Consider the following 21,594-nt stretch of genomic DNA (forward strand, 5'->3'; position numbering starts at 1 on the left):
AATGAACTTTGTTGCATTTGAGAAAGAGAGCTACGTTCTAGTGACATTAGGAAGCAGAATTTTGATTTTGGACCACAAATTTTCTTTTTATTAAAAATGATGGAAATCGGCAAGCTTTAAAAAATATAAGCACGAAGTTTAAAAATCCATAAATCCCTACCAAGAACAGATACTGTACTGCAGTTCTGTAAACTGAATCTGATAGAGCATCTAAAGTGGACTAATTTGATATATGAATTTACAGCTTACGTAAAACTGGTGCAATGTTAACGACGGTTTTGCAAAAGTCCTACTTACTAATTGGTGGTATATTTTAAAGCGGTGTGTAATACATGCATTTTGTCCACATCAGGGCCGTTATTTTGTAGCGATGCCTTTCCGATGCTAATGCCTTTTCGCGCTTGATCAGTGATCAGAGCGACGGTCCGCTCACATTACCAACGGGATCAGCCGGCCGTGAGCGGTGGATGATAAGACTAGTACAGAATAAAGCACAATGCATCACTACAACATGGCCAGATGTATAATGAGGTGCACTTTACAGAATTGTGATGACGTTTTTCATTGCCGAGTTGTAAACCTGATAGTTGAGTTTTCTGAAGTTTTGCAATTTTTAAGCAGTCTTGAATAAATATTGATGCCATAAATAAGGAATCTGCTTCCAACAGTCACTAGATTTTAGCTTTTTTTGTTTTCTTTAATGCATCAAACTTCATCAAATTCGGTATTGGGGGCGAGCTCCACCACTGGAAAAGCTGGCGCCACCCTAGGCATGACGTGGTATGAGGGATGACGTGGACACAGCGGCGGCGTGGTCTGCTTCGGAAGCGCCAAAGCGAGCTGAAAACAAAAGTTTAGTCCCACCTGCGTCCGACATGGTAGGCTATTGCTCGGTACCGCAGTGACGGACGCGTATGCAACAGAGCCCGGTGTCAGCCTTCACACGTACCCGTGGGCCAAGAAGCTGCATGTAGCTGGAATTGTAAAAACTTAGAACCGGCAAGCAGTCATCGGCTACAATTCAGGGTGTAGCAAGCACTTCCGCAAGGAAGATTTCTGCTATGGCGTTGGGGCTGCGATGTTTGGTAAGTAGCAGAAAGCGCGCACTGAGAAGCTCGCCCGTGCGCTGCCGGGTTAATGTCATAAAGATTTGGTCTATGAACTTGTTGATGCTAGATACTGGCAAGTTCACCAATGAATGGAAAGGGAATGGTAAAAAGCACATTCAAAAAAGACATAGCACATGCTCATGTTTGTGTTAGCACCAAACAATGAATGTACTGGATTAACAAAAAGAAGCAGCGGGAAATTCCTCACTGAGAAGACCGATAAACATACAGTGCGATGCAACTTGAGAAATAACTATATTAAAACGTGCAATAATTTAGAAGAAAAGAAAAAAGATTGAATCATCGCGATGGCACATCACGAGTCGTCGTATAGCGTCGAAGTCCCTAGTTGTAACAAAATTATTTTTGAACAGTTCTGATAGCATCAACGCAACAATGGTTGCTTGTGTAATGTAAATGTTCATAGGCTGCACGGTGTGAAAACGCGCTTGCAGCGAAAGCGAAACCTTGTGCGCGAAACACATGCATGCAGACGCGCAGTAGGTTGCAGCGAACCCGTGCGATCGCTGCATTGAGGCTTCATTCTGTTATGCTCCATTTGGTTATACAGACAGCACACTATAAGAACATATTTCACAGTCTGCTCTCAGCGATTGTCTACCTTTCACGCGAGGCTGGTTCGGGGGGACTCAATCATGGCGACCGTGCACAATGGGCGTTCACTGTGCGTTTTCGGTAAAGAGATAGCGAATGTAAACTATTCTGCGCTTTCTGCATGTTTCCCAAGATTACTATTTTGACAGTAAGAAATTTCCCTCGTTTGGAGAGTACTTACAGAAACGGCCAGGAGGGCTCCCGCGTGGTGATTTTATTAAGCGCCGACAGCCAAACCTATGAGGAGCGCGCCGCGTTATCGCTCATACTACGCAAGCAACGCGCTTCCGACAGATGGCGACTCCATAACTCCTCGCCCCCAATGGTGGTTGCTGAGAGAAAAAAATTTTCTGTTCCTATGTATTTAGACAGCAGCTCCCAAGCTAAAGCTTCCTCTTAATGCAATTTAGCAATTGCAGCAATCAGATGGGCTACTCCAAATGCCAATTGGCATTTACAGCAAGCAGAAGGGCTACTCCGAACAATATAAAGCTGAAAGGCGGGCTAGTTGGTTGATCAAGTACTGTAAAAACCAGTGGTGCAACAGCCAAAATAGGATTTAGAGCAATTTTTGGAGCAGGAAAATCTTGCTTTTGGAGCAGGAAATCCAAATTTGGAGCAGTTTCACCAAGAATGCTTACTCATAAAATGCCATCAAATCTACCTCGCATAATAAACGCACCCCGCAACTTTGCATTAGATTTCTGGGGGAAAAAAAAAGTGTGTTCATTACGCAAGTATATACAGTAATTCACATTAGCAGCGTAGGTTAGGGCAGGGGCGCGATCGGAGATCGTTGTTTAGAGCGCGCATTCAGTTTCGCCGTGCACGGTTGACCTAGGCCGCGCCAGGCGAAATTGAACGCACACTCCGAACAACGATCTCAATCGCGCCCCAGCAGTGCACTGCACGCAACTTTTTCCACCAAACACATGGAAAGTACACATGCATTTCATCGCGAGTGGTTCCCTTTCGGGTTTTTTTCTGACGATATGTCGCGATGTTTTGGCGGTAGTCGAAACATGCAGCGACTGTTTGACAATCTTTTGGCATTTCGGCAGTGCACAGCGAAAATCGGCACCATTTCATTACAGCGGTGCCTGTTGCCTTGTGGAACCGAACCCATGCTAGTTTTGTGCATTGCATCGCCTACAAAGCAAATGCTGTCAGTGCCGGGTCGCTTGCTGTACCGTACAAGCGAGTTTCCCGTGGAGTATTCGTACCCGCTCCGCTCATGACTGCGTGCACAGATACGGCGAGGATCTTGTTGAGTCAACGGGGCAATGGCGAACTGCTTTCGCTACTGCAAGCAACGCGCACTCCGCGTCTCCGCGAGATTTTACTGCATATACAACACGCCACACTGCAACCAGCAGCGACAATATTCAGCGCCCACCACCAAACACGCCAACGTCTCGTCTGGGCACTCCAGTTTAGATCTCGTCTGCGCTACTGGTACTGTAATGGCGTGTCAAGCTGCAAGTTGCCAACGTGGCCTTTATTTCCCGCTAAAACTAAGCGTAACAGAAAAATTTCGCGGCCGGTCGGGCGTTTTGGCACAGCGTGGCGCAATTTCAACGTACACCGTGGTTTTGGCGCAGCTCAGCACAAAAATACGAAATTGTATCAAAATGGCGCAATTAGCGCAGCTGTTGCACCCTTGTAAAACCCATTAGAATACGAGGTTCTTCCTCAAAATTTTGCATGCATAGCCTCCATCTCACATTACCTTCGGGTACCAATGCTTTCCAGATTATTCAGTGCAACTAGTCACAACTTTTCGGTTTTAGAACGTGGTGCAAAGCAGTGCCTATCACCATCGTGGCAGCTGTGATGGAAGCAGAAAACTGAAACCATGAACAACCATGCCCACTGTGCTGAAGCACTTGCCAAGTCCTATATACCGTTATACCACACCAGTGACCCTGCCGACCATTGTCCCGCTTCCCCCTGCTGAGCTACACGATGGTAGCGCCATGGAGGCAGCAAGTGGAAAGTCATTTAGGCTGCCTAAACTAGCTCTGCACGACAGTTCAGAGTGACCAAAGGGAACAGATGGGGCTGGCGATGACAAAACAGAAGCACTTATTTTGTGCAGTGAGAAGAGATGAACTTGTTACGCATGCTTGTGGTAGTTGCCAACTGGGCGCCTGTGGACCCGAGCGACGTTTCAACGGCCGTCAAACACCCACATGTGTGACAATGGGCCCGATCACCGATGAGCCATCCCCCCGAATATATTAGCGCCAAGCATTCCACGACGACTTGCGGCCCATTGCCACGTCGGCCAGCGGCAAATTTTCGTTGTGGCCAGACTGATCAGCCCATCCGGACTAATCAGTGCTCCTTTGTTCGGTGGCCCCGATTTAGTTTGGTGATGAATTGACAAACGTCTATTAAGAATGGCCGCAGGACAATGGGAAAGCCGACAAACTTCTTCGCCAATGAAAACGAGTGTATGGGATGGCACCATCATGGTCACCATCTCTGCGACAAATTGTACACTCGTGAGCAAAAGTATACGGACCAGGGATTGCGTGGTAAAGCCGATCTTTTCAACTGCCTGCGAATGGAACTTGAAATTGAGGACTGCAGTCCGAACTTGGCATTGCAAACTTTCCAGTGTACACGTCAATTTCAGTTTATGCATGTTAATTACGAAGAAATTCAGTTTTTTTCAGCGACCCTGTGGTCCGTATACTTTTGCTCACGGATGTACATGGCCTGTCGTACCTGATGCCATTCGTAGACAACGCGGTCTCTTCATGTCTTTTCTTGTAGCTTTAAGCAAACCATCGAACTACCTTAGGATTTCCACAGCGGGCGCGAAAATGCCATGTGACTAGTGTGCTGACAGCCTGGCTGCCGAAACATTTGCACAGAGGCAGATGAGGACAATGGGGGGGGGGGGGGGCATCGCGGGAACTTGCCGTGGTGATTTCAGAACCTTAGACATGTACTAGACGACGCCGAGTCTGACAGTGAAAAGGTGCCTGCTCTTTACCGTTGGCACCGACTGCGGTCAACCTACGCTGCGCCAACAATGGCTACACACGGAGCAGTGTCCAGTCATGTGATGCACGACGCCTTCGTCTGTTGCAAGATTGGCCTTAGTGAGCATTAACCCACACAGCCCACCTGCTTTAAAGATGAGAAAACACTTTTGTTTTCTGGAGGAAAAGTGGAAAGCAGCATTTTTAAGCAAATATAAAAGATTGCCTTAAAATACAGTGTCGTCTACTACCAAACATAACTTCACCATTATTCAGTGTCAGGGAGAAAAACGCGCTTGATTCTATTTTAGTGATAAAAAAAAAAAACCATTGTCCAGGCCTACATATACAAACTCAGCTGTTATCAGTTCATACATACTAATTTGGTTCCTAGGCACCCAAGTTACTGATAGCTTGTAACTGTTTTTTTGGCCAAAATTTGTAAGCATTAAGATTTGTGTTAAATTTTCTTATATTCGGCTTTTGTTTTCTTGATTTGATATTCAATCCAGAATTTACTACAGTCGAATCCACTCATAACAATACCGGTTTTAGCAATATATGGGTTATAACAATGAGAAGCTGCTGCACCGCCAACTTTTGTATCTTTTCTATGGTGAAATAACCCGCTTACTAGAATGCCCCCATGCCACATTATCAGTTATAACAATGAAGTCTGGCTACTGGGTGTCCGTGTCGAAAGAGGATGGAATGAACATTTATCAGAAATAAGAGGAAGTAAAGCCAAGACTTGGCCAATTACACACTGAAAACAATTTTTTTAACACAAGCCTGCAAGCAAGAATATGACTTCAGGCAATAAAAATTTGCTCACCAAGGGTATTGTGGACGCCTTCTGCTTCCTCCTTAACTGTTTCATCTAACCGCTCCAAGTTCTGCACCAACTGGGCTACAATCTGACCATCAATCTAGGGCAAAAAGTAACAAAGCATTCACATGTGTTCGCATTTGTAGTTAGCGAGGATGTGATTAAAACACATACTTTGATTGAACAAGATGCACACTGGGTGATTTATACTGCAATTTTATTGCAATTTAGAAATTAGCTGAGCGATGGAGGAGAATGAAAAAGTGAAAAGGAGAAAAATACGAGAAAGAAAACCTGTGCTTAAACTGTGCCAAGCTGAGGGAGAGTCTGCATAAAAGCATTGATGCTTTCGCAGACTTCAATTTACATGTTAATAGCACATAAAGAAAGCTTTTATTGTTTTATTTTTTCATATGAACACATAACTAAAATGTGCCATTCAGGTGAACGCACTGCCAGGTCCCGCTCAAAAGCATAATGCTTTGGTGGGCTGACGAAACATTGCATTTGTATATTTTATGTTCCAACAAAGAAAGAAAGAAACCCTGCTCTTCAAATGGAAGCATGGCAGCATCAGTTTTGAGGAAGCACTGACACAAAATTTCAGACTTCAGATGCTTGTGTTGTTTCATTCCACTGTATACATATACAGTAAAACCTTGTTAATTCGGATTTCACAGGACTGAAAAAAATACCCGAATTAACCGAATGTTGAATTATCGAGGGTATCATGAAAACAATAAACAAGTGCTTGACTATAACTACTTGAAAGATATTATTCTAGTCACTTCTGGCACTACTCGCTTCATATTCGATTCAGTTTCAAAAACTGGTATTCGCACACCCGTATTCGCACACCCGTATTCGCACACCCCTAGCTGCACACCCCTAGCGGCTGAACTTCTCGTTTCTAACTCTTGCTCTCCTGTGTGAGCCATCAGAAATACTAATTGAGCCCGAGTTTTAATCTGAACACAAGCCTTCATAATGAAGCATAAGTGAAATGAATTAATTAAATTATGGGGCTTCATGCGCCAGAACCATGATCTGATTATGAGGCACGCCGTAGTGGGGGCATTCCGGAATAATTTGGACTACGTAGGGTTTTTTAAACATGCACCTAAATCTAAGTTTACGGGTGTATTCGAATTGCGTCTTCAGCGAAATGTGGCCGCCGTGGCCGGGATTTGATCCCGCGACCTCGTGCTTAGCAGCCCAACACCATAGACACTAAGCAAGGAGCATAAGTGCATGGTAAAAAGGTGAATGTCAAAGCAACGAGACAGCATTATATAGTGACCATTGCATTTCAGTCATTCCCCCCCCCCCCCCCCCCCCCCAATTCCTCGTGATGTTCTAGCAACAACTGCGGCTTGAGTACATTCACAAGAGTGAATGCAAGGATTGGATGCAGGAAACATATAGCTGCATTCACTCGCTTCATTTTGAAATAGTCTTAAAAGCAGAGCCGAGTGCTCCAGGCTAATAAGGCATACAGGGCATGGAAAGGAAACACAGCAATGCAGGAATTAATCAAACTCAGGGGCTTAACATACTGAAACTGTACAATGAGCAACACGAGAAAAAGGTGAGAGCAGGAGCTAACGTTTCGACAAGTGGACTTGTCTTTTTCAAGGCGACAAAGACAAGTTCACTTGTCGAAACATTGACTCCTGCTCTCACCTTGTTCTCGTGTTGCTCATCGTCTTGAATTTCCATAGCCCGCATTCCCTGTGTTTTCCCTGAAACTGCACAGTAGCTTATGAGGGTTGTTGTAGTAGAAAGCTCCAAATTAATTTTGACCACCTGAATTTCTTTAACCTGCACCTAAAATCTAAGTAAATGAGCATTTTTCTGTTTTGCCTCCATGAAAAAGTGGCCACCGCAGTCGGGAATCGAACCTGAGACCTAGTGCTCAGCAGCAGAATGCCATAGCCAATGAGCCACCACAGCGAGTGCAGCAATGCAAGAGGGACTGTTGGAAAATTTGCCAACGGGCATGACTACCTAATCCCAAAGTTATATGAGCCTCACCTGACGACATACTACACGAGGACAACCACAATTTGGACAGCAGCAACATGGTGCAGCTTGTGCATGGCTAGTAAACAAATGTTGCAACTGGCAAATGAACTGGCATGGTCCTCTCTATCATTAGTTTGTGAGCACAATGGAACCAGACATTAGAATTTAGGATGTGTGCCTATTACCTGCGATTACTGTTGTATGGTACCCGGCTAGCTATGTATTCTGGCACTCAATTTGAAGTAAGGTTACAAGTACTCATGATTAATGAAGCTATCATTAATTGTTCATCACACTGGAGCTTTTGCAGTTGCATTCCATAATTATTGGTCAGCGACTAAGTTAAGTTGACTAAGTTTGCGTCAAAACTACTTTAAGGGGAGATACACCTGGGCAAATAATTTTCATTAGTAGCGAAGAAGTCTCAATAAAATTTGTAAGGTTCAAAGAGTTTTGTTTGCTGCTAACAAATCTACTCCTATATTAGCTTAAGTTTATTTGCCTAATTAAATAAATATAATTAACTTTGGAAAAGCATGCTCACTCGCACAAGCTAGTGGTATCTTATTGGTTGCGGGAGAGCGTTTCAATGCTAGGTACATCTAGGAGGGCAAAAAAATGCAGTTCAGCAGAGAAAATTTGCATGCTGCAACCCTAATAAGAAAAAATATTTCATATATAAACCAATTTTTTGAGCACGAAATTTACAACAAGAGAATGAAGAAAGCAGGGCCGCTATTTTGTAGCGATGCCTTTAAAGTAATAATGCCTTTTCGCGCTTATCGCGCTTTGTCAGTGGTCAGAGCGACGGTCCGCTCACGATATCAACGTTGATAACGCGAGCGGATAAGCGTGATAAGCGTGAAAAGGCATTATGACATTAAAGGCATTAAAGGCATCGTTACAAAATACCAGCCCAGGACCGAGGCAATTGAAGTGACGAACACAGTCTTGTGCCTACATGGAAAATTTGGTTGAGATTGTTGAACATTTAGAAGACTTTTTAGTGCCCACAAAGTGTGTGAAATTGACCCAAAACATACAACAGAATAAAAATGTATACATACCTGGTTGAAATCTTTGCATGCAATATGGACTGGTAGTTACACATGGAGGTCAGAAAAGGTAATTTTTTTTACGCCATTTCCAGATTAGGCATAACGTTTATGCTTTTCTGGCTTTGACAATATGGCCTCACCTACTATTTGCAATAATTTCGAACTGTTAATGATATGAATATTGGTGACAGGTCACATGGAAACAAAATTGTGCTTGTCAAAGTGTTCCTAGCCACTACTTTGCAATCAGATCTATTTGTTATCGACTTCTCATTTGGATCTTTACATAATTTTTTTACAAATGTAGAATGTCCAAGCTTAATATGCAAGAGAAAACTCAAAAGTGACTATGTCTTGACAAAAATGTGACTATCTGGCCCAAAATCTCCCTTAAACAGAAAAACGTTGTTCTTGGAAGGTGTATACAAGATGCTTCTCAAAGATTCATTTTTGTTAATAATAAAGCTAACTCGATAAAATTTATGCAGAATTAGTGTTTACTCTCCAATTTTTCAATATATTTTTAGTTTCTCGATATCTGCTTATTTTTCTGTAGACCCTGGAAGTGAGAAAAGTATGGTCTCTTGTGCAATGTTCGGGCTTCATACCAGGCTGAAGAGTGTTATAAAATAGCCTATACTGCTGCTTATAAACAACTCATTGCAAGCAAGCTAAAAAATTACTTTCTTTTTGCTTTATTATTTAAAGAAAAAAATATTTAATCTCGCCTATCATTACAGAGAACACTGATGAGTGGTTTCCTAAACTGCAAATGACCAAATTTACAAGACCTAGACACCTGCATTCTGTACATCTTTGTACTTGTGCATGCGAAATTTGGCTAAGATTTAATCACATATAACTTTTATGCACAAGCAGTGAAGGCAGCTTAACATTGAAAAAGGAAAAAATAACAAAACGAAGCAGAAAGTTTCAAAATATGCATGTTACTATTACAGATGATTAATTTACATGAAATCTAGCCAGAATACAGATGTTTTTTGTTTTTTCTCAAAAGTGCAAACTTTAACATTCGTCTGCTTCGTCGGTGATACCCTCAGAACCCTTGCGAGATTTCTCCTCCAGGGAGGCTTTCTTTGCTGCACTGTAATGATGGGATTTAGCTTCAGCTGTCTGTTTTCCAGACATTCTTTTGAATTTGCTCTAAGCAATTAACTACCAAGTTGAAAGGACGTCCAGTTCCTGTAGAACCTTCTCAAAGCCTTTGTTGAACCTCACTATGGCTACAGAGCAGCTAAAGCCCCTCAATACTGCTCTCATTCGCCGCCTAGGTTAAGTAGCACTAGCCTGCTCACCTCCTCTACTTTTCCACCTCTTCTTCAACTAACAGAAGCGGTAGTGACACCCTGATATTTTGGCCGGCCTTTACGCAGTGCCTATCGCGGTGTCGCTTTCTCCACGACAGTACAGATTTTGCTTTGATTAAATTTTGTCATGCTCTGATGCCACTCGAGAAACACGAATGAGTAAGGATACTGGATGTTTGTGTGGGTTCTCGGCAAGTGCAGAAACAACATGGAAGACCATGATGGAAAGAAGCAATGCAGAAACTTCCCCCAGAAGCGGTGCAACCAGAAATAAGCAGCAGCGGCTCCTCAAAGGGTGGCGTTACTTATAGAAATGGCAGTAGACACAATAAAGGGGCTTTAGAAGTGGCCATCTCCACAACAGTGTGTAAAGCAAATCCATTTTTGGGGCACAGCAACCAAATCTTGTTGAAAGATCCAGCCACATTGTGGGTTTTGCCCTGAATATATTGAGACAATAGCTTTTCGTCTGCCAGCCTCTCATATGTAGGAAGCATGGCCTTTGCCTGAGCACTGGTAAAAATTGGTGAATGAGCTGGTGCCAACTCAAACAGGGCTAGTGCTCGCTTGTTCACCAAGAAAGCTCACCATCTGAGAAAAACTTGTTGCGACCGTTATCAGTCAAGAAATCTACAGCTACCATGCCTCAATTAGAATAATTTTTTGCAGTCTTGTGGCTGGGGAAATGCCCTGACTTTTCCCATGTATGCAAAGCTTGCTCAATGTGCTATTCCTTTAGAGCCAAGCTGAACACCACACTTTGCTTCAATTACATTGATGGTTTCAAAAGATCATCATGTCACAGTGGGAAAAAAAAAAATTCTGCACTTACCAATGCATCAATTAGCATATCTGCTCCCTCTTGGCTTTCATGCAGCGAGTCCACATCAGTCAATTCTTGTAGAAGGTCCACAACTGCTATGGAAATGTCTGCAAAAGCAATTTCACCCAGCTCAATTGAACCCACTGCTGCAGTGGAGCACTACTTATATACTTTCATCTGACGACATGAAAATGCTGTTTACAGCTAGAAGTTGTATAGCCCAAGAATGAATAATCATTGTTGTGGTGCCATCCCACGCAACCTGCAAGATGGCACAAGACATGGGACCTTCCAGGTCCCACGTCTGCACATACAGGTTCCATGTATACAGGACCATACAGGTCCCATACAGGTTCCAGGTCCCATGTCAGCACAAGACATGGGACCTTCCAGGTTCTATGTCTTCTGCTGTCTGGAAAGGAGCCAAAGATCATCAACCTCAACTCTGCATATTGCAGCGTACCCTGCAAGCATGGCCAAGGTCAAACGATGAGCAAAGTTCAATGGCAGTTTCCTACAATTGTGTGCATTCTGACCACATCAGTGACAATCCGGAGCAAGCTCTATGGCCACATTTTAGTTTCTTTTCATCTCAACCTGTTAAAGGGTCCCTGAAGCAATTTGTCATACCTTAAATCATTTAGACATAAGTATATCCCACAGAATGCTTTCTCATAAAAGATTTATTATAGTGTGCTAAACTTAAAGAGCTACAGGTGACGCCCAACCTTCTTGAGCACAACACTGTTCAGTGAACTGTTCATCAGTGTGTCACCTTCTTATCTCATCCTTGTCAGTTTGCGCTGTTATAAATTCAATGAGAAAGTGTTATTTACTTCCAGTTCGGTTTGAACGTAGTGTTTCCAGCCTCATTTGAATACGTATCAGCGTTTTGCATTGAAATAGATACTGCATGAGCACTTTTGCCTTCTCTCTTTCAATTTTGCTTCTTTACAGTAGAAGACACTGCCTCGCATGTATTGGTGCAGAAAATTTAAAGGTCCCAAATGGCCAGCACCAAACCAAAAGTTTTGCTTTGGTCCCTTTTCTTAATATGTGCACACAAAAATGCTTCTGGCCAGTACTCGTTGCTTATGGCACAAGGTTTCTGGAATAAGGTAGAAAACTGGGTTAGTTGTAATAGGTTAATGACAGAGAGTGCAACATGAAACAGGATAAAGAAACAGCATGCAATAGACTTTGTCTTGTGTGGTCTATATTCGTCCTATACCGGTTTGGGTTTTCAGCCATGAACCCTAATTCCACCTTAGATGGGACACATGCATGCCGACTTTCTACACGCCTGTATTTTAAAAATTTTTTTTCCTATGGAAAAAATCTTTCCTGATAGTCAATGGACTGTGGCCACTCTTGTCATCTAAACTTGTGGATCCACGATTGAACCACCAAGCATTTGGCATCTGCAGCTATGGCAAATAGTCACCATCCACTAATGCTATACCAATAAGTGGTGCAGCGTGAAACAGGACGGAAGGATGAGGACAAGTGTTTACTGCCAACTAAAATTTACTGATTGAAACAGTGGTTTATATAATGACCAAGAACCACAGAAAAATTGTGAGATCAGCAGAAAAAGCTAAGTGACAAGAACAAACTAATTCATGTAAAGAGTGAACAGGATACCACAATCGCCCCCAGCACGTGCTGGCACTCTCAATAAACGCAAAATCCTTTTGCAATAGGGCAAGTGATGGTTTGCTTCTGCAAGAGTTGTTTTCACGTGCTATGCTGGCTGCTTTGATGATGATGATGATGATATGTGGTGTTTAATGGCGCAAGGGGTGGCTGCTTTAACAATGACGCGAGTGTGATAATCTCCGTGCCTGAAGATGACCACTGTGTGCTTGAACACAGGTGTGCAGCCACATGCGTGGCAATGCAGGGCTAAAAAACCTTCTTCACCCAATGGGTACAGGGCTAGTTTGCTTGAATTTACTTAGCTAATTCATTATTACTTGCACACCTTTCAGCACACTACCAGCTGCTTGAGGCTCAGAATGTTACAAAATTAGCAGAACTGACAGCGCTCAATCTACATGGCAAAAGCACATGTAACAATCACTAATAAGCGTGTATACACGCCAATTATACCAGTATTCTCATGGGCCAAAAGGCCCAAGATGCTCTGGACAGCATTCAATTCAACCAAGATTGGATAGAGCTCTGGCTGGGTGGCGACAATGTGCATCTCCTGCAGGATGTCATTAAGTTCCACCTCAGAATCCATGAACCTGCAAAGAAAGCACAAAGGTGTTGTGTCAACAGCGTCCAAGCAGATTCGTAGGAAGGAAACCGAGAATCAAAATATACAAGAAGAAAATGATATCTTCACTAAAAAATAATGCAAATCCCACGCACTGCAGGGATCCGTCTAGGAGAAGCTGAGGTAAACTGCCAAGCAGAAACATCTCGACAAAATTCGTGCAGTGTACGTCAGCAATGAAAGTGCCTCGTAAATCATCAGCCAAGGTGGCAGAGAAATGCAACACACAGCCACCACTAACTACAGCATCCAAACCTTCGGATCCCACAAAGCTCTCATGCAAGAACTGGTGCACCTCAAAGAGCCCAAAGAGCACCTCAAAGAGTGGGGCTCCTGATTTATTTTACCACCTGGGGTTCTTTACCATGCACCCAGTACACAGTACACGGGCACTAGATGCCCTTTTGCATTTCGCCCCCATTGAATTGCGGCTACCGGGGCCGGGATTTGATCATGTGCAACCAATGCCATAGCCACTAAGCCACCCTGGTGGGTCTGCATGGTACCTCTATGCAAGCGTCGCTGTATATGAGGCATATTTTCAAGGCACAGTACTTCGTAGCCACGCTAAGTTGGGATGTTGGGGTGATTTAACCCTTTAAAGGGCAACTTCGGCAATTTTTCGATGTAAACGGATGTCAGTGAAATTCACTGGGTACGTTCCTCTGCACACTTCCGCCATGTCCTCAAAAAAGCAGGTTTGAGAGTTGCACAGATTTTTTACATATGAATTTATAATTGCCTCGAACACCCTACCTTATCTCCTCCTCAATTACAGGCCACATTGTGTATGACGTGAGAAGCTGCTGTCACGAGAAGTTGTGTTCCCTGTGGATGGGCAATTAATAGATGGGAGGCAAGTGGTGTTGCATCGATGGCTGCACAAACTTGAGCCCTCGCCATTTGAGCTGATGCCGATCGCGCTGAGCCATAGTTAAGCCTATCATACATTAGCAGAGTTCGTCCATATACTGCTGGCGCCCCTCAGCAACTGACCTGAAGCTAATTAAGCAACTAGGATGAAGAAAACTGCTTCTGTAGTTCAGTTTCGACCATACGTATTTGAAATAAACCACTCTTCATTTCGTACAGTGCACATGCAAAAAGCTAGAAGTGACGACACGACGCGCTATCAACATCTGTTCGTTGCTGTTCGCGAAGGTGGTCAGTCGCACTCGCCGGCGCTTCCCTAAATTAAATGTGACTGCGTACATGGATGTATTTTTACGTACTGTTATGCTGACTCATTATTTAGCTTCCGAGGTGCACTGTTTGCCTTGTATCCCAAATGGGCAGCAAGCAGAGGCCCTTTTGATACAGCAGCATAAACAACCGCCTCGTTCAGCTGTGAACCGTGTCAATACTGGCATTGGCGTTTCCGTGTGAAAACTATGCGTTCTCTAAATGAATTAGCATATACGCAAGGTCCTAATCTGTGTCTACTTTATGGAGCACATTAATTGTGTGCCTGAAGAGAATACGAAGAATGATAAGTAGGCAACATAACAATGCTCCCGACTACAGTCTCTCGCTCGCTATTTTCGAAGGTGTGTGGTCGCTCATATCAGTGCAATGGTTCTTACATGCACAAAATCTGTGTGTTTTGATATGTTCTGACATTATTTGATGTCACCGATGGGCGGCTAACATTACATCTCAAGCGAACGACGAGCGGTCGCTGTACCTGCCGATGTAAACCAATGCCCTAGTCAGTGCTTTGGACTGACAGCGGCGTTCTTGTGCAATACAAATGCGGAAAGTCATGCTCGAGATCTTATACTGAGCATGCGAAGCGCTTCCCTGAGAAGGGGTAAGACATCTAAAATAGCAAGCAGCACATATAAAATCAGTGGTTAGGCTACCCTTGGTCTTCAAGTTGCAGCGTGATAAGTTACGCATGGGCACTGGCTCTCATGAAGGTGGGTCAAATGCGAATGGCGATTCGTGGCTATTGAATTCGTCAGAATCATAGCTGTCACTGTTAGAGCTGGTGCAGCTGACATTGTCACCCAAAGGTCCGGCACGGTCATTAATCAGCTGAGCGTCTGCTCTTCGCCAGTTTCGTTTGCCCGAAGGGCGAGACCGGCAAGCCGTGCGCACTTCCCCGCAGGGGTACCTCTCGTAACGTTGCACGATGAGGTTCGCTCAGCTGCTTGGTCAGGTTTCGGTTTAGTTTTTGCGCTTTCTTGCTTATTTAAAGTTATTTTCGAATTTGCGGAACAATTCTACTACCAGGCGCGTAACAGGCGGGTCTCGAGAACCTAAATATTCCATTACCTTGACATGGTCAAAGAATCGCCGGAGTTACCCTGTAAGGACGGAAGACGAGCTCAACTCGTCAAGCGAAGCCAGAAAGATTAATGACGAGAGCAGTTCGTACAGCCCACTTTTTTTTTTTTTGCTTTTTGTGCAGGCCTGAAGACAATTTGAGCTCTCGTGTTGCTCCGTGCTTCTTCCATGTGCTTTACTTTCAGGGCTGGGCAAATATACTTGGCAATTGTATCATGATATGATACAAGATACTCGGGAAACAATTAATGAGATACACATACAAGATACTACTGCAATTACTGTATCCGGTAAGATACTTCCCATATGTATCTTAAGATACTTCGATACATTCGCAAATTCCGTATTTTATATATTCCTGGGCCGTAAATACATGGGACCCCTGTGTACTCTTTTGTGTGTTAGAATTCTTTTGAGCACCTTCATCTACAAAGTTCCGAAGCCAGCTGCCAATTGTTGTATCATCTTGGTATACCACAAGCTTGAAACGAGGGTCCCAAGAACATTACCAAGCTTGCTGCTTCAGCAAGTTTGTAGTCAGGAAATCTTGTTTTCAGGCACTTGATCAGGTTAGCAATATATATATATATATATATATATATATATATGATAATATATATGCCTATATAACGTAGCAGTAAATGCATATGCAGAAAAATGTTTGCTTGGAAATTTCATAACTCTGACCAACCTTGTTTTATTTGAATGAAATAATTGTTAGTACCACAAAATTTATATCTTTCTTGCTCAAAGTATCATATTTTCATCCCGAAACAATTTATTGGGGTTGCTTTAGCTGCTTAACATGAAAGTCTTTAAACGCTGCGCTGTCAGTTGGGCCCCTCGGTATCTTGTCATTTTTACTATAGCGGCATCAAAATTTGTGCGAAAGACGCCGCACACATTTGTGTACGTAGCACAGCACGGTGGCTACGAGCAAATGTCATGGCACCGACGCAACTAAAAACAAAAAATCAACAAAAGAAAAGGTCAGCTGCACGCAGACGTTTGCTGGCTTGTGTTTGTAGAGATGGCGCGAGCGCCAGCATTTGACTCTGCTCCACTAATTGGAAAGCGCAGACTTCACCGCCTGCCCTCGCTGAAGGGCTCTGGCGGAAAGATAAAATAATGTCGCTGCCTTTAGTTTTATTCAGGCAGTTTAGTGGCAGCAGTATCAGCTTGAGAAGTGGAGTTCAGCTAACATTCATAGTTTCTCGCGGTGATGCTGTGATAGCAGTATCTTGTATCTTAAGATAAATGCTACTACTTTCATGTATCAAAAATACAGATACAGATACAAGATACCCAAAGAGTATCGAAGATATTATCTAAGGTACATGCATCTTCGACACTGTTTGTTTTGTGCTTATTGTAAATAACATCAGGTGGGGCAAGGAGCTGTTAAGAGTGAAATTGGGAGCATAAACTTACATGTGTGGAGTGACGCCCATCTTCGTTAGTGTAAAATTTTTTTTTTCTTAGTAAACTTAACCTTTCTGACAGAAGCTTTTTGTATGGTCTGGCTTTATATGATCATCAGAATCATTTGCCTGTGATATCGGGAGCATACATTAACTTGCGTGTAGTGAAGTCCACTTTTGTACCAGCCCAAAACTTTTTTTTTCAAGTAAAATTTATTTTCCTGCCAAGTTTTTCATGTAGTCTTGCTTTATATAATTATCAGACTCATTTACATGCAAAAACATTCAAGGGGCACTTGGTTATCCCTACGTGGATGAATGCGGTGAGGGGTTCGAGTGCCTTAATTAACTGTGCTTTAAAAACTTCGTCTTAACACCAAAGGTTGTGGGTTCAACTCCCACCCAATGGTTGTAGGTTCGAGTGCCGTAATGAACTCCATCTTAATAAAACCTGTGCCTTAATTAGCTTCACCTTAATTAACACCAAGGGTCGTGGGTTCAAGTGCCTTAATAAACTTTATATTTATTGAACCTACCTTAATTACTTGCACCTTAATTCACTGTTTGATTTATTTTGCCTTAATTGTTGTTATTAACTGCCTTGATTGGCTCACTTGACTTTTTTGATGATCGTGGTCACGCCAAAGCCGACTACGCTGGATTTTCCGCCTCGTGAGCCATATAATGCTTTCCCATTAAAAAAAAATTTTGCCTTTTTCTTTACAAGTACCTTTTTAAATTTTTTTACAATCGTTTAATGGTTAAAGGAGTACCGACACTTCAAAAGTTGTAGAAACTCTACCACATGCTTCTCGCACAGGAAACGACCACACTTATCAAGAATGAAGGAACACTATAACATATTTTAATTTGACAATAAAGTTGTCTTGAAATGCCAGATCTAGTGCAATTGACATTACAGTGCCATAACATCATGACGCGGAGCATAATTTGCTGACGTCATGTGGGAATAAGTCTAGGTATGATGGCATTGCTCATTAAAAAAAAAAAAAAGATTGTCGTGCACATTTATTCTGGCTGCGCTTGGTTGTGATTGCTACAACCACAGGAATGGAGCGAGCCAATATGTCATAACATCATAATGGTTCCACCTCTTGTGTACCAAAAACGAAACTGGTTTGTAGGATCAAGCATTACAGTAAATTATTCAGGGCTTTCTCGCACGTACCACTACTATAGTTAGGTTTGTTGGCTTCTTATATGATTAATAAAAATTGGGCCCCTCGGTTCCCTTTCTTCTCGTTCACTATGGTTAGGAGAGCACGAACAAATACTTAAAAAAAGAAAGAAAGCCGACAAGTTGGCAATGTCATGTCAATACTCCTTTAAACCACTGAAGTGACCATGACCAGGTGACTTTCGCACAACAAGCCTAAATAAGTGGTATGGCTTGTATAAAAATGACTCAAAACAACTTGAATGCTTATACGAACACTATTTTAAAAATACGATCAGTTTAAATAAAAATTTGTGGGTTATGTTTCCACAGCTGTTTAGAGAGATGGCCTTAACTCAATAAACATAAATCAAATAAAAAGGGAAAACTTGCACGCCCTCATTGATTAGACTGCTGTTTTGTGCTAAACAATGATGTTGGTCTTCAACTCGTTCTTTTCCTTTGTAGTGAGATTTACACAATGCAAGTGAATGTTACAGCCCAGGCCACCAAGCAAAATGTCACCATCATGGGAACAGACTTGTGAAGGCAAAAAATATGCACACTTATGATCTTTCTGAAAAAAGAAAGTATGAATGCAAAAAATCCCAAATAAAAAAAGCTCTTCTTTTTAGAAGAGTATTCTTCTGGGTGCTGTACAACTATTCAGAAGGTTCAAACTACCACATCGCTTTTGACTTGCCAGTTAAAAATGCATTTGCCAGTTACAGCAGGAAATGGAATCTCAACAGTTCCGTGAGCGATAAATTGATGGACCTTGGACAACTTGTACAAGTTGGTCCTGTGTCAATGAAGCGTCGACATGCACAATAACAGCTGCACAACTAGCATGTTCATCACTACATGTCACATCAGCTGCAAAACAGTACGTGGTGCCTTATTGCGAGCAAGCTGCACTCATTTTAGTTCTATTATCATCAGCCTAATTCACCCTCATCCACTGTTCAGTTCTTGTTGGTGTTCAAAAATGTTGTGCAGCAGTGCAAAACCCCCAGGTCAGTTGTACCTGCCTGTAGAAACGCATCAACAGTCCATTAGCTCTAGAACACACACCTCTTGGCTGACAGCCACACAAAATATTAGTACGGTCATGAGAGACGAAATGCAGAGATTTCATGCTTGCAGTTAAAACATTTTTTTTTAAAGATAGCAAAATGACCTCTTAGTGCAGGCTGGGTGCAAATTATCTGATGTTTGCACAAATGCAGCATGATGTGACTGTTAAGCCTTTTGGCAAAGTTTGGCAAAGCAATGCCATCACGGAATATGCCTGGCCTCCGTCTCCAGACATGCAACTTAGGCTGTTCACAAGAGCGATCACCAGGAAAACGCCATACTGGCCTTATTTCAGCCTGGATACATTCTTTCAGACTGCTGGTGTGACGGAGCCTGCTGAGCGGCTCTGTGGCACGGATGTACTCATCACGTTATGCCATGCGCCGCACATACGAACAGTCCCCGAGTAGTGAGCCCTCCACGCCCTCGCCTCAAAGTCTCTCACCAGTGTACTCAATGTGCATGAGTGCTTTTGCCCAACAGATTTACCTTCGGCATTCTTGGTTACCGGATGTGGGGACCAACCTGGTTCCGTATCACCCTGAGTGAGGTGTGGCGAACCTAGCTCACTATAGTCCTGTCACAGAGTTAACTTCCCGGGAGTTTTCACCCATAGTCCGCCACTACCACCCTAGGGCGGTATTAGGGAATAAACTCCCTTAGTTGATACCAAGGCTGGAGTCCCCTCTATGCCTTACCGGTGAGCTAACGAACCTGCCATAGCGCCCCTTTGTGTGCATCGTGAAGACGAGCATTGCACCTGCCTGCTTTTTATGGCCGGGGCCCGCTGACCCTGCCTATTACCCCACCCGGGTTGGTCCGGTGGAAGGCTGCTCTAAACAGGCCCAACTAGGAATAAGTGTTAAAAAAGTTGCTAAAAGCCCAATAAGACTGCGGAGGAATGAAGCGACAGTTAAAATATAAAGGTTTAACAGCTTTCGTTTCGTTTAAACCCTTTTAATATAGCAAGTGGATGCAATAAAATATGCACAAACATAAGTAAATATAGGTAGAAAAAATAGGTAAATAGAAATTAGATACAGGAGATCAAAAACTGTGCAAAAACAGAAGATTGTCCAGTGACTCCTGCTTCAGGCAGGAACGCCTTTCATTCGTGACATACCCATAACCGCAACAAATCAACAAACACTATTGCTGCAATTGTCTTCTATTTTAGTGTCCGTGCTTTGCCTTTTGTCACTTTCTGGAGTTTGTTTTCAGCATGTCATGTGGCTGAATACCTTGGGAAATATCTACAAAGATTCCACAGCTACCTTGCTTCTCCACAAGAAAAGCAGAAAATAATGTATCAAGAAAGGGGTCAGGCAAGGAGACACAATCTCTCCAATGCTATCCATTGCATGCTTAGAAGAAACATTCAAGCTATTAGATTGGGAAGGCTTCTAGCTTCTGCTGTATCAACCACCTTCAGTTTGCAGATGACATAGCCCTGTTCAGCAACACTCTGGATGAACTGCAACAAATGATTGAGTACTTTAACTGAGAAAGTGGAAGAGTAGGGTTGAAGATTAATATGCAGAAGACAAAGGTAATGTTCAATAGTCTGGCAAGGGAACAAGAATTCATGATCGCCAGCCAGCCCCTAGAGTCTGTGCAGGAGTACATTATCTGGGTCGATTACTCATATAGGATCCTGATAGAAGGGAATTTACTGAAGAATAAAAATTGGTTGGAGTGTATACAGCAGGCATTACCAAATCCTGACAGGGAGCTTACCACTGTCATTGAGAAGAAAAGTATACAATAATTGCATTCTACTGGTGTTATGGGGCAAAAACTTGAAGTTCAACAAAGAAGCTCAAGAACACATTAAGGACCTCGTCAGGAGCAATGGAACGAAAAATGCTAGGCGTAAAATTAAGAGACAGGAAGAGAGCAGTGTGGATCAGAGAGCAAAAGGGGATAGCCAATATTCTAATTGACATTACGAGAAAAAAATGGAGCTGGGCAGGCCATGTAATGCGTACGGCAGATAACAGATGGACCATTAGAGTTCAAAATGGGTGCAAAGGAAAGGGATGCGTAGTTGAAGATGGCAGAAAATTAGATGGGATGATAAGATCAGGAAATTTGCAGGCACAAGTTGGAATCGGCTAGCGCAAGACAGGGATACTTGGACATCGCTGGGAAACCTTCGTCCTGCAGTGGACATAAAAATAGGCTGATGATGACCCAGCTGATAAAATGCATCAGTGTTTTCTTACATGCCCTTACATCATGTAAGACCCCGACAATGTGATTGCACATACATTACAAAGTACACTAACAAACAGCATCAGTGCAATTGTCTTTTATTTCAGCATTCGTGTTTCACCTTTTATCACTTTCGTGACTGAGCTTGCAGCATGTTGCTTTGTGAGGAGGGGCTCTTGCAGCCCAAAGTGGAGCCGAAGTTCCAACATGCATAAAGAAAAGCTGCCAGGTGGCCCCTGGACTGCTCAAACACTTCTCGGGACTGGCCTGGAAGAAATGCGCACTGCTTGGCCCATGGGCTGGGTTGGGCTTTTGGGTTGGCGCAGGCCTCTGCAGTGCACTAGTGGGGACA

The 21,594-nt window shown here is 43.1% G+C and overlaps 1 protein-coding gene across 1 annotated transcript in view; it reads right to left on the reverse strand.

Moving 5' to 3' along the window:
- The window catches only part of LOC119436017 (beta-catenin-like protein 1), a 108,794-nt gene that overhangs the window by 72,192 nt on the left and 15,008 nt on the right, over positions 1-21,594 (reverse strand). Inside the window, exons 5-7 of the mRNA XM_037702742.2 lie at positions 12,893-13,032; positions 10,790-10,887; positions 5,553-5,646 (exon numbers count right to left, since the gene is read on the reverse strand). Of these exons, the coding sequence (XP_037558670.1) occupies positions 5,553-5,646; positions 10,790-10,887; positions 12,893-13,032 (332 nt within the window). The remainder of the gene's footprint in view (positions 1-5,552; positions 5,647-10,789; positions 10,888-12,892; positions 13,033-21,594) is intronic.

Source organism: Dermacentor silvarum, chromosome 1, assembly GCF_013339745.2.
Source record: "Dermacentor silvarum isolate Dsil-2018 chromosome 1, BIME_Dsil_1.4, whole genome shotgun sequence".
In the NCBI taxonomy this organism is placed as follows: Eukaryota; Metazoa; Arthropoda; class Arachnida; order Ixodida; family Ixodidae; genus Dermacentor; species Dermacentor silvarum.